The sequence below is a fragment of the Rattus norvegicus genome, chromosome 9 (genome assembly GCF_036323735.1).
Source record: "Rattus norvegicus strain BN/NHsdMcwi chromosome 9, GRCr8, whole genome shotgun sequence".
NCBI classification, from domain to species: domain Eukaryota; kingdom Metazoa; phylum Chordata; class Mammalia; order Rodentia; family Muridae; genus Rattus; species Rattus norvegicus.
The window spans coordinates 103,473,193-103,485,944 of NC_086027.1; the positions used below are offsets into that span (position 1 = coordinate 103,473,193).

Consider the following 12,752-nt stretch of genomic DNA (forward strand, 5'->3'; position numbering starts at 1 on the left):
AGATTAATTCAGTGTTCAATCTGCAAATTATTGTTCCTCCTTCTTCCCAAGAATTCAGAGAAACAAGGGGTTGTGTGTCAACTTTACCATTATAAGAAGAGTGACTTTTACAAGTAGAAAGATGGCGTTGTTTGCTTTCTGAGGACAGAGAAACAAGGGACATGTAGAAAGGATCTTGAAGTCATGGGAGAGAAAGTATGATTAAAATATATTTATGAAAAAATCTTTTCCGTAGGAAAAGAAAAACAGGTGAAAAACAGTACAAAGACAGCATTAAAAACAAAATCATGTGTTGAATAAGATTTATGAACCAAATTCATTTGTTTCCTGTATCTCTTTCAAAATATATGGTAGAACCTTTGCTCAGATCACTACACTGCAGTCTTGGAATTTGAGAAAAGATTACATCAAAGCCTCTGTGTGTGTGTGTGTGTGTGTGTGTGTGTGTGTGTGTGTGTGTACCTGTACACACGTGCTCACGGGTGTTCTTCAATGTGTAAGCACAAGCTATACAAGCTATTCTGTTGCTGAAGTTTGATTTGCATTCTTGTATGTATTGTTTTCAGGGAAGACCTTTTGGTATTGGATAGCTGGTTGTGTTAGTTACTGAAGAACACTGTTTCTCCCTCTCTCCATCTTCCTTAGACACTTCTAGTTATCTGTCTGAGATGGAGGACTTATAACCTTTGGCTTTCCATGTTAGCACTTAATGCTGTCATCATTGCCCAGGGCATGTTTAAGGATCATATTTGTGAGTCGTCACAGTAAAGTTTCCATTATTCCTAAGAGATTTTGTGAAGCCCAATCCTCAATATATCCACTAACTTTTTAATTGTGATTTGCTCTTAAATTTTACCACAATATTACCTTAGAGAGGTAAAATTTAATAAACATCAATTTTACACATGAGTATATACTTGGAACAAACTGGTACATATCAGATTTATTAATTGAATTATTGACAGAATATGATATTTGGTTCTCGTTATTTCAATTTGAGCCTTTGAGGGAAAGGTTTCCTCTTCTTCAGTGTGATTTTCCAAGGAGAAAATGAAGGCTAATTCTATGCAGATTAAAAAGTAAATCATCCCCTCGCTTTTATTAGTTTCGGTGTAGCCTTAATTGCTCTAGAGACAACTCCCAGCCAAATTTCAAAGTGCTGCTTTTGTATGTTTGTATGTATTTTTCAAGACAACATCCTTGTCTCTACCTGGGTGTCCCACATCCAATGAAACATACGTGCAGACAACTTAAGGTTTCTATAAGTATTTAGAAATATGAGTCAACTGATCCCTGCTCTTAAAAAAAGTAGAAACTGATTTTAATGGCTTAAATTATAAAAGAGAAGAAAAGAAAAGAAAAGAAAAGAAAAGCAAAGAAGAGAAAAAGAAAAAGACAAGTACAGCTCCTGAGAAGAACATAGAGAAACAGGACTCAGGCCAGGCTTGGGAAAGGAAACAGAGACACAATGTGTTCAACTGGAATTAATAAACTGAGATTAAGAAAGAAACTCAAAACTGGGCATAGAGCAGAGGGACAGTGAATATCCCAGGATATCCTCATGACAAAGATGTACATTGACGGTTTCTCTGTCTCTAAATAAATTTTATATGTACAGTTTTCTTTTTCCAAATAAAATAAGATTAAGTCTTACAGTCCCAGTGGGAAATGAGTAAGTTTTAAGTACATGCCACTAACATTTTGTTCACATTGACTCCACCCACTAGGAACGTCTTTTCAGATATAAGGCACCCGCACTCTCATATTTCCTAGTATACTGTAAATTTTGGTAGCTGCAAAGGAATAATATTGTGCCTAGGGTATAAGTAGATTAAATCACTGGGAAAGGTTGTTACCCATGTATGCATACTGAATATTCAGAGAGAAATGGAGATATTCATCCATGAAAACTGCCTTAAATTTAAACCACCTACTATCATTGCCTTACTAATCAAAAAATATTAAGCTATGACACATGGTTTGTGAAGAAATATTACAGCTGTGCTCTACATAGGTCAAAACAGAAGCCATATGGGAATGTTTAAGACAAGCTAAAGTTAAAAGTAGGATGCCATTTTAAGAAATTACGTGGAGTGAATATTTTCATTTTCCAAGTTTTTTTTTCCTGTATGTGACTTTGAATTTATTGAACACTCTGAAACAATCTGTTTTGAATGACTACAATGAATTCCTCATGTGTACCTAGGAGATATTTCTGCCTATGCTTGATTGGGCACTCTGCTGGGATCTGGCCTGATTCAAACTTCTGAATTGATGCCACATTTTCCAGAGAAAAGTGCCTTATTTTCACACAGTATTTCATCTATCTTTGTACACATTTATGAGGGCAGATTGCCACACCTGAAAGACAAACTCAATAACAGAAATTTGAAATAGGTTGTCAGTAGTAAAACTGGAACAAAGTTTGTTTATGTGAGGGATGTGTGGACATGTTCTTCTTCTTGTTAAGATCTATACCTCCTCTCATGAACTCCAGAACAGGAAGTACTGATCACTTTTTTCTCCTTTAACCTACAGCACAGGGATAACCCCTGTATGGATGTGGGGTCATAAATGGTCCATGTTTTCTTTCGTCTAATTTAATTTTTCTTGCCTACTTTAGCTAAGAACTATGTTCCTGCAACATGTATAAATTAACAATATGGGCACTTTTAAGAGTAGGTGACAAAGGAATACATCAACTGTCAAGTAGAATTCCTGAAAACGTTAAAACAAGACTGTTCTCTTCGACATAATTTTATATGAAGAAACACGTAAAGCAAGAGGCAAGAGGCGCCAATGCTATTGAGTTTGAGCACTGTGTTCTATGCTGAGTGAGAAAAATAACGAAAAATTTAGTCACGTGAAGTAACTAATGTAAAAGAGTATGTTTTAAACACAAGATGAAATTACCAGAAATAGTTTCAAGTAAACGAATACAATAAAAACTCCATAATTATGAAGTGTGGGAGGGATTTTTGTTTCGTATCTGACACAGACAAAATGAATTTCTGAGAACTGGGAGAAATTCCAGTTCACATTTGAGTTGACCATGTATCATGACTAAGGGAATTTACTGATCATTGATCCTGAGTTTCGTAACTCTGTTTAGGTAGAATCTCATTTTGCATACTGTACTGCCTTGTTGTATAGCAAATCTTTCCTCTATTGAACACTCTATTTCAGCATTCCCTGTACTATTATTATATTATGTAAAATATAATTAATACATGAAATATATTAGCATATTACCTACCCTATGTTGTATTATTAAAGATATACTCATATGCAAGATTTATCTATCTATCTATTATTACTTATGGAAAGAATGTATATTTAATTTTAAAACCATGTTTACTGATTTTTAATATTTATCTAATATTTTTAATATTTAGAAATAAATAAATAGGCTTCGTGAATTGATTTTTCTCTACAAATTTACGTTTATTCATAGAGATATGATCTTTAAAATCTTAATTTTACAGATTCCCACAGGAGAACTAAATTCAGGGACAACATATCTATCTGCCTAGCATCTCATTGGTCTATCATAAATATAAATATATATTTATATACATATATTGACTTCTATATGTGTATGCATGCACAAGTTTGTATATATGTGTGTGTGAATAAGTACATCTCATTAACCATGAGAGAAGACATTTAGCCGAGTCCTTTGACTTGGTAGTGGTTGTGAAGTGTATGGACCGTCCTTGTGAGGCAGGGGCACTGAGAAGGCCCAAAACAGACCTTAAAAGAGAATACTTAAGAAAGCTGCATACGGTCTCATAATGAACAACAACAAAAATTTCAATTAGCCTTTCCTAAGAGGCCAAAGACAAGAGATCCCTGAGAATATTTAAGAAAAATAGCACAAAAGTAAGCATCACATGACATTTCTATGTATCCTCTGTACACATGTTTACAGTTTACAATCGGTAAAAACTAGAAAACAAAGGAATCTCATTATCATTCATGTGGATACTCATCGTTTAATGGTAATTAATCTGAGACTTAAAGTCATCAACAGTTTTCTCCCCAAACAGCAGAGCTGTGTTACACAATCCTAAAGAATAAAATTCCTAAAAAAAAAATCTAAAATATTCTCTCTAAAAGACCTTATTTGAAAAAAATCACAATGACTCTTAGAGACACTAGTTAAATTTTATCTGGTTCTCCCCCCACGGGTACACATAAACTTCCATTTATAAAATGCCGCCGTGAGTTAACAAATGATGGTAGAGCCTTTAAAATAAAAATTCTGCATTCAGTGAAATGGGAGAAATCACATGGTTGATTTTCCCTATTCCTGCCCAGTATTCTAACAGCCATTAGACTTTAATTCAGATTTGGGCCTCCCTTAGATTATCCTTCCACTTCTTTTGCACGAATCTGCTATATTTTCCTTTGATGTCACTTCCTACGATATTCAAAATCGTCATGCATTGCAACGGATTCTAAGCCTATCCTTGTGTTTTCGTAGCCAATACTTTCCAGCAATGCAGAAATTAAGCGAGTGTGTAAAGTTAGCGGCTTCATGACTGTCATAGGGTAAAGACTAAACACTGAAATCTGACTGTGAGATGATTTCCAAGTTATCCATATCTTCTGGAATCTTGATGTCTACCTCTGTGTACACATTTTTATGCTAAACAACAGCACGTAGAAAAGCCTTCACACGTCAGAGTCCTAGTCATGTTCTAAAAATGTGTGCTCTGGTCCCTTAACCTTTCACTAATAGTTCAACCCCAATAAGCAACAGAGGATCTGAAACTATTTTTTTAAAGCTTTTAATCATGGGTTTTTCAGATTACCAAGCCAGTAGGACTTCATGCTCAGAAATAGGCTCAGTAAATAGGCTTCATGCTCAGTAAGGCTGAAAAAGTGTTTTGGAGTTTGATCTTGTTAATCCAAGATGGCATGGTCTTTTATCAATGATTTTTATTTCTGCCTTGTCAGTGTTTATGGTTTACTCTTCTTTTCCTGGGTTCTAGCTTCATAAAAATATGTCGAAATGATTAACTACCAGTAATAATAGTTTTATAATTCCAGAAATGAATTTGCTTTTGACAAACCACGAGTATAAGTTTCCGTCCTATTTAATAGGGGATTGGATACCCCAGCACTAGTTTATATGCTTGCCACCTTTCAGGAGTCCATCTCTTTACCTCACAGGGAGACATGTTGTTATATGATTAAGAGCACAGTGACACACCTTCTAGTACATCAAGAAGCCCACTAGTCAGCCACATAAGACATGGTAATCGCAATTTAACATGTCATATATTGTCTTTATGAGTTTTACCTTGAAGTCCTTTGGATTACAGAGCTTAACTACTTATGAAATTAATTTTCCAAGCCATTATGTGACTAAAGTAAATAACAATGACATGTGACATAGTTATAACCGAGAGGTCAGCGTCGGAGGTAGCAGATGGTTTCCGACACAAAGAAAACAAAACAATACCCAAAAGACTCTGTGAATGCTTTCATTGGTATCTTTAAGTACATGTGTCCGTAACTGGCTAGTAACGTCAACTGTGACTCCTCTTTCATAATCTGCTTTTTCGGTACTGGGTTAAAAACATTAGTCAGACTTTAGTGATTGTATTTTAGTTTAGTGGTTTTATTAAATTTGCTTTATTCTTTCTCTAATAAGGGAGTTGAGTATATGCTTTTTAGCCCTACTCATTTATCACTGGAGAATATGTATCTAAACTTAGAAGGAGATCTCTATGATGATATGGGTTTATAACACGGTATATTTTTATTCTACCCATGATTGACCATATGCCATTCTTTTGGGTCAACTGTTTAAACCAAAGAATATTTACACATTTAGAAGTAAATGTTACCTTAGTTACAATCTAAGTGCATATATAGCATATATATATATGTATGTATGCTTTTATCATATATGTATGTACACTTCTCAGTGAATACAGTCGTGACTTGGATAACGTGATCCAATCATGACATTGTGAACAGAAGAGAACAGTGTATGAAACTCTTGAGTTTTAAACAAGAACTGGTAAACCTGTGCAGGGGAATGTTAGAGTAAAGAAACAAAACTGAACAAAACAAAAGAAAACAAAACCCACTTGAACGTGGTTTCTATTCTACAAAGAAGGCTATTTTTAACTCTGGACTTGGATCGTTTTTTTTCTTCCTTTAGATATTCTGTCAACTTATTTATTTGTTATCCTAAACTTAGGGTTCTTGTTGTTTTCCATATCCACCATGTCCACCCTACGTCTTTGTTTTTCTATGAGTAAATTAAATTATTTGTTAAATTGAAGAATGTGTCATCTCAAAGTCAGAAATGTCACTGCACTTGATACAGAACAAAACTGTCTCCCTCCCAAGCCGTCTCCAACTTGCCTTGCAGCCTGGGCGTCAGTGCTCACACTGGGCTCTGTGAGTGCTCATCTCCTCTCTCCTGTGCTCCCTCTTTACCTCTCCCTCCTTCCCCCTCCCTCTCTCTTCTTTCCCTGCCTCCCAGGCTTCTCCTCCATCTCCTTCTCTGGTTCCCTTCCCCTCCCTCTAATTCTCCAATTACTTATCACTCCAGTCTGTCTTTTCTCCAGTTTTATCCCATCTCTTCTTTTATTAATGATTACAATTTGTTATTCCAACCTAGATTTATTCTAAGTCTAGTCTAATAACAAGCCTCCCTTTGCAGCCTTGTGAACACGAGGAGGAAATTACATATCCCTACCAATGTGTTCTGCTACAAGGTCATTGGAATGTCATATGCCCATGCGCTCACCATCAAGTCCCCCGCATAGTTTTTTGTGTTTACAGTCTGTGATGATTAAAGCACATTCATAAGCCTACAGAAATATCTATCTTTGATCTACCTATTTAAAACACTGTGTTCATAATTACCCTTGGCTCCATTGCCATTTTTCATACTTAAGCATTGATTATTCCTTATATAATTTTAATTATGAAATTTTTCTTATTAAAAGGGGAACGGTGCCCTGAGTTTTACCTCACCTACTCATTGGACTCTTAGCTACAGATGGTCCCTAATTGCTTGTTAAACAAGGCTAGTGCTTGCGTGTCCGTCACATTTCTGCCTAGACGCTTAGAATTTCTGTTGCAGCCTGTCACTCTAAAGTCATCAATTTTACTGTGCAGTCTTATTACCTTTTGTTGCAGGAAAAAAAAAAAAAAACAAAATCAGTAGTCTGTTCATGAGCAGGTATAAATGTCAAATTGACCAACTTGCTTTTCCAAAGTGGTTGAGCAGAAAGACTGAGTAACATAAAACGTGTATTTGAAAATATAGAAAGCCTTGTGATGAAAACATGTTTATTTCGGAGGATTTATTGGTGTCCCTTTCCTGAGAGATGCTCTTTAATTACGCATTCTATTGTGTCAAGGACAGACTGGTCCTTTCCAGCCACTTACCCTCTGACCGCATGAATGAGTCTCAGTGATGGATAGGCAGTCCTCACTTTCAGTTTATTCTTAAGGATTAATGCATTAACCCATTCCACGTGCTTCTCTCCTCCTTTGACCATGAAGGCAGGAATCCAAAGGACGCTGTCATTCAGCATGGAGAGTCTGTGCACAAATTTTTCTCTGTCACTCTCATTCCGAAAGCCTCCGAATGCTCTTTGCACAACTGATGGATTCATGGTAATGAAATCTGACTTAGTCCCCACATCCGCAGCGAACTCCACCACGGGAGCTAGATTACACCTAAGGAAAGATTAATGGAAACATGGAAAATAAATGTGAAAATCCACCCATAAAACGACACATATGAGGAGAATTGGGAACCAGCAGGGTTTTATCAATAGGCATCAGAAAGACAAAACCAAATCTCCCCAATTAATCTGCCTCATAAATTGACATGTACAGAGTAAGTAGATGAAACGTTAGAAATATTTACTTTCAATAAAGACATTAACTCCCAGTAGGGCTCCAATCATCCAAACTGTTATTTTTGTGTATCTTCACAAACCCATACATAAGCAGTTCATAATAAGTGAATTTATAACGATGAATCTGCAAAGGCTTTCTAGTTATGCAGCAGGAAATCTTAACCGTCTGCTGTATAGTAAAGAAAACGCAATGTACTTGCTGGTCAAATCTGTCTTGTCTGTTTGCCAGATTTGAGTTTTTTCAATATTCCTTGACATTCCTGAATAAGTTTGATGTTTTATTACTCCGAGATAAAGGAGGATATTTTTGCAGTACTGTCCACACATAGATTTACAGTTGCCTTTGATAAGCCTATACATTGAACAAAATGAGAAAATGGAATTGATCAGAGACTTTAAGGTGTGTAGGAAAAATATCCTTGCTATTCTATGAATGCTATCCTGTAGACTCCTGCATCCCAGGGCCATCTGCATCCCTGTGTGCATATGGAGAAAAGGCATAGAATCTGTGTTTCTGATTTTTACTATAGGATGATAAATGATGCTATAAAAACATCCTACACCTAATGTTATTCATGCAATATGATCTTATCTGTGTATTGACAAATAACTTTGGAAAACTTCTTGAATATAGAATATAGCATTGCTGATTTGTGATACTCTATTAACTCATATTAATCATGTAGATATCTTTAAACATGCCTATTTTAGCTTGCTTGAATGTATGTTTTAATTAGTTTGCAAATGAAAACTTAGATGTTCTTCAAACAACACTTACCTATCTATACAAGAAAAAGGTCTTTCAAATTTATTCACTCTATGCATTCAGGAAAACAAACCTACACAAACATAAAATACAGTTTCCCCCTCCTTATCAATCTCACAAAAGAATGAGTATTGGGTATTGGAGCTCATTAGTTTTGGGAAATTCTTGATATTTCTTTCCATGTATTTTGTGGCATTAATGAAATTTTCAAACTTACACTTTAATTAAAGAAGAAAGTATGTGTATTATTGTAAAAATATCATCTTGTATATCCTGCCATATATCTCTTAATATATATTTATTTCATAGATATCTAACAACTATAATAATAAATCTTTTCCACATCATCATATTATTAAGTAAAATCTTTATTATCCAGCATTATCTATTAAGAGGGCAAAGGAATGACAATATCAACCAACCAGACCCCCCCCCCCAAGAGCTCCCAGGGACTAAACCACCAACCAAAGAGTACACATGGAGGGACCCATGGCTCCAGCTGTATAGGTAGCAGAAGATGGGCCTTGTTGGACATCAATGGGAGGAGAGGCCCTTGGACTTGGGGAGGCTCAATGCTCCAGTGTAGGGGAATGCCAGGGCAGGGAGGCAGGAGTGGGTGGGTGGGTGGGGGAACACCCTCATAGAAGCAGGGGGAGGGAGGATGAGATAGGGGGTTTCTGGAGGGGAAACCAGGAAAGGAGATAACATTTGAAATGTAAATAAATAACATACCCAATTAAAAACGGGCAAAGGAAAACATTAAGTTTTTATTTGCATAGTAGAGATTTAAGTTTATGTTTTAATGTATTTTGCACACTATATCAGATAATAGAAATTTTAGGTTTTCCAACTCCGTGTCACTAGTTGAGAACAAATAGAAACCATTTCCCTGATAACAAGGACAGTAGGAATAGTATAGTACTGAAAATCTATTGGAACTCAGGTGAGCAGACATCTTCAGGATGGCGTACAAAGGAACAGAAAATATATTTTCTGATATATCCTAATGTGAACCACTCTGAAATGAACACCCTAGAATGGCGTCCTCGGGGTACTGAGCATCTAATTGCTATTCCTTTGGATTAACTGACTCCGCAGAAGCTCAACCCGCACATTGTCCGTAAACACTGATATATACACTTGAGCTTTTAGCATCTCTATCGCAGAGGCTAACCACTCCAGATCCTTCTGCCCAGACCACTCAAAAGCTGAGATATCAAATGTCCACAGAAGTGTCTGAAGTTCTAACGTTGGCATCACACCAATATGAAAAAAATAAGCTAATCTTAATCAACCTGGTTATAATATGTATTTGGGTTCTATAGGGGAAGGGTTATCCTAAATATCGTTATTATAGTTACTACCTCATGTAACATCAAAGAATATACATTAAGAATAAAACCGACATGATCTTGTCATGAGAAATGACAACGTACTTGTGTCACTGCTAAAAAATATAAAGAAATGGGAAAAATCCACAAAATCAAAGCACATGCTTTCTCATTGTAAGGAGCATATTTTTCACAAATATTAATAATATAAATATAATCAGAACCAATTGGGCTGAAGAGAGTAAAAGATCTAAACTGTTAAATCATCAATTAGGAAAAAACTAATGATTTACTCTATGTTTATATTGCCTTGTAGGTTATAATTCCCTCATCCCATCTGATATCCCCCCAACATCCACTATTTTAACATAAGTTAAAAATGGTTTACATACATGACTGTCTTGGCATGTGTGCGATAAATGGGCCAACTTGTACAATCTAACCATTATAACATATTACTCTATGGGTACATAGATTAATGCATCTCTCAACTCTCATCGGAGAAGCAACTCTTTGAAGTAGATTGTTATTACCCCAGAGATCCACAACTGGACAAGATGCCCAGAATAAGGGACTGTGGTGCGCTCAGTCCTAAATGCAACATTTGTATCACATCTCCTCCTTCTAGTAATCAGGATCAAGGCAGAAGAAGAAAAGAAAAGGTGATAAGACCTAGAGATGATGGATGAATAAAAGCAAATATTGTCCTTCTGACACAGTGGGGCAGCAGCACTCTGAACTCAGCAGTTAGAAGAGCATGAACAAACCCTGTGAAAGCTCACCCCAGACAAAGTCTCAGAAGGGAGAGAGACAGTTAGAATAAATTCCTACCCAGAAGCTATTGTCAATGGATAGCTTCTTAGAGAACAAGTAACAGCTCCTTTAAGCATATTGCACTTGGTAAGTCTACCACCATTCAGTGGAAGACCACATACCCAAGAATATCTGAGTTGCGCAAAATGAAATTGATAGATGGGGAAAGGGCACAAGGCTGGGTGGCCACTGAAGAGAAAGCATATCTGAGAAGAGTGGAGAGAGGGTCAGGAAGATCAAAATCTCTTGTTCTAAATTCCCCCCCCCAAAAAAAAAACTAAGATGGATTAGAAACTTAAAAAAATAGAAGTGTTAAAAAGAAATTCAACAATTAGAGCTGGTACTAACTGAAAACACTTTCTACTTTGAAAAAAAGAAGAATCCTATGTTGTTTTTGTTTGTTTAGTTGTTTGTTTGTTTGTTTGTTTGAGAAGAGGATTGATCTCAGAGGAAAAAGATAATGCTGACTTAAAGGACATTGTGTCTCCTAGCAATGTCAACAGATACACTCGTGAGTTCTCACCTGCATGACTGCATAAACATGAGCTGAACAAGGAAAATAGCAATAGAAATGCTAAAGTGGATGGAAGCAGCCTCTTCCACATAAAGAACTATAGGAATGCAGACAGCGGGGTTATCATCATCTCTAGAAAAGAGCACACCAATCTTATTCCAATTCCCAACGGTCAGCTCTGAAAGCAGACATTAAGAGTAGCATGATACAGACTTAGCATGTTATATCTAGGAATATATGCATACTTACATATATAGATGTAATGAAAATTAATAGACTGAGGTAGTAATGGCATGAAAGGCAAGGAGAGGTGTATAGGAGGATTTGGATGGTGGAAAGGAAAGAAAGAATGATGACATTTTATCAAAATGTCAAAAATAAAACAACAAAGAATAACTAAAGATGGCAGAATAAATGATAATTTCACACATGGTATTTTGACAACATGAGTATTGTCCCATCAGACTTCAAGAAGAATGACAGTAAATGTTCTGAAAATGAGACAGAAAGATATATCATAATAATGTAGCTTGTGTTGGCTTGGGAAAGGCCAATTTGTCACTCTTCTGAGAGTGAGTAGCATGCTTTTATTCCCCTGGAAATGAAGAATAGAAACAAGTTTACATGGAACAGACAAAGGACTATGTGGATAAACCAGATATCTAGCTATAGAATTAGCGGCATGTGACACACTCATAGAAAAGTTAAATAAGCGATCATAACGAACCAGCAGTGTTTCTTGGCAGCATTTCAAGTTGGTGAGCAGCTCGTTTGCTGATAAAGAGTATAACTATTTTCTCAGTAAAAAGTTTCCTTCTTTCTAAATATCTTCCCTGAAACTGGAGCTTTCAGAATTGAGCAGGTGACTCAAAAGTTTATGAGCAGCTGTGTGAGGTTACTCAGACTGTTCCTAAACGTCCTTAACGTTGGCCAATTTCAAAACCAAACTCTCTCTTTCGGTGCTGTTCTTTTCAGTCAAACTACTGTGCACGTATGAGAAGCTAATAGCTGTGAGCTCCTTTGTCTTTAATCAAATCGATTTTTTTACTTCCCACTTATTCTTGACAAGTAAAAAATTATAGCAGATATATACCGAAAAATTATGCCTTGGTAAACTAACTTTTAATTCCTAAGTTCTCTTGGGGCCAATTCTAAATTATTCTTATGGCATTTGAAGGAGTGAGGATGACTCCAGCTTTAAGAATTTGTCTTTTTTTCTGTGATCTCGCACTTATATGATTGTTTTTCTAGATACCTCATGTTGACTGAAAATGTTTCCATTTTTCAAGGAGGTATAATCTATCACATAATCCATTAAGAAAGCTATGCTTGCTGCCTGTTTGAATTCTGAAGGATCACGGATTTCCTTAACATTAAAGCACATTGCAGATTGGTCAGTCTCAGCATTTCCCTTATATTCTATTTCTACA

The 12,752-nt window shown here is 36.1% G+C and overlaps 1 protein-coding gene across 1 annotated transcript in view; it reads right to left on the minus strand.

Annotated features, from left to right (window-relative positions):
• St8sia4 (ST8 alpha-N-acetyl-neuraminide alpha-2,8-sialyltransferase 4) overlaps positions 1-12,752 on the minus strand; it is a 94,530-nt gene that overhangs the window by 35,714 nt on the left and 46,064 nt on the right. Inside the window, exon 4 of the mRNA NM_053914.2 lies at positions 7,420-7,713. Within this exon, the coding sequence (NP_446366.2) occupies positions 7,420-7,713 (294 nt within the window). The remainder of the gene's footprint in view (positions 1-7,419; positions 7,714-12,752) is intronic.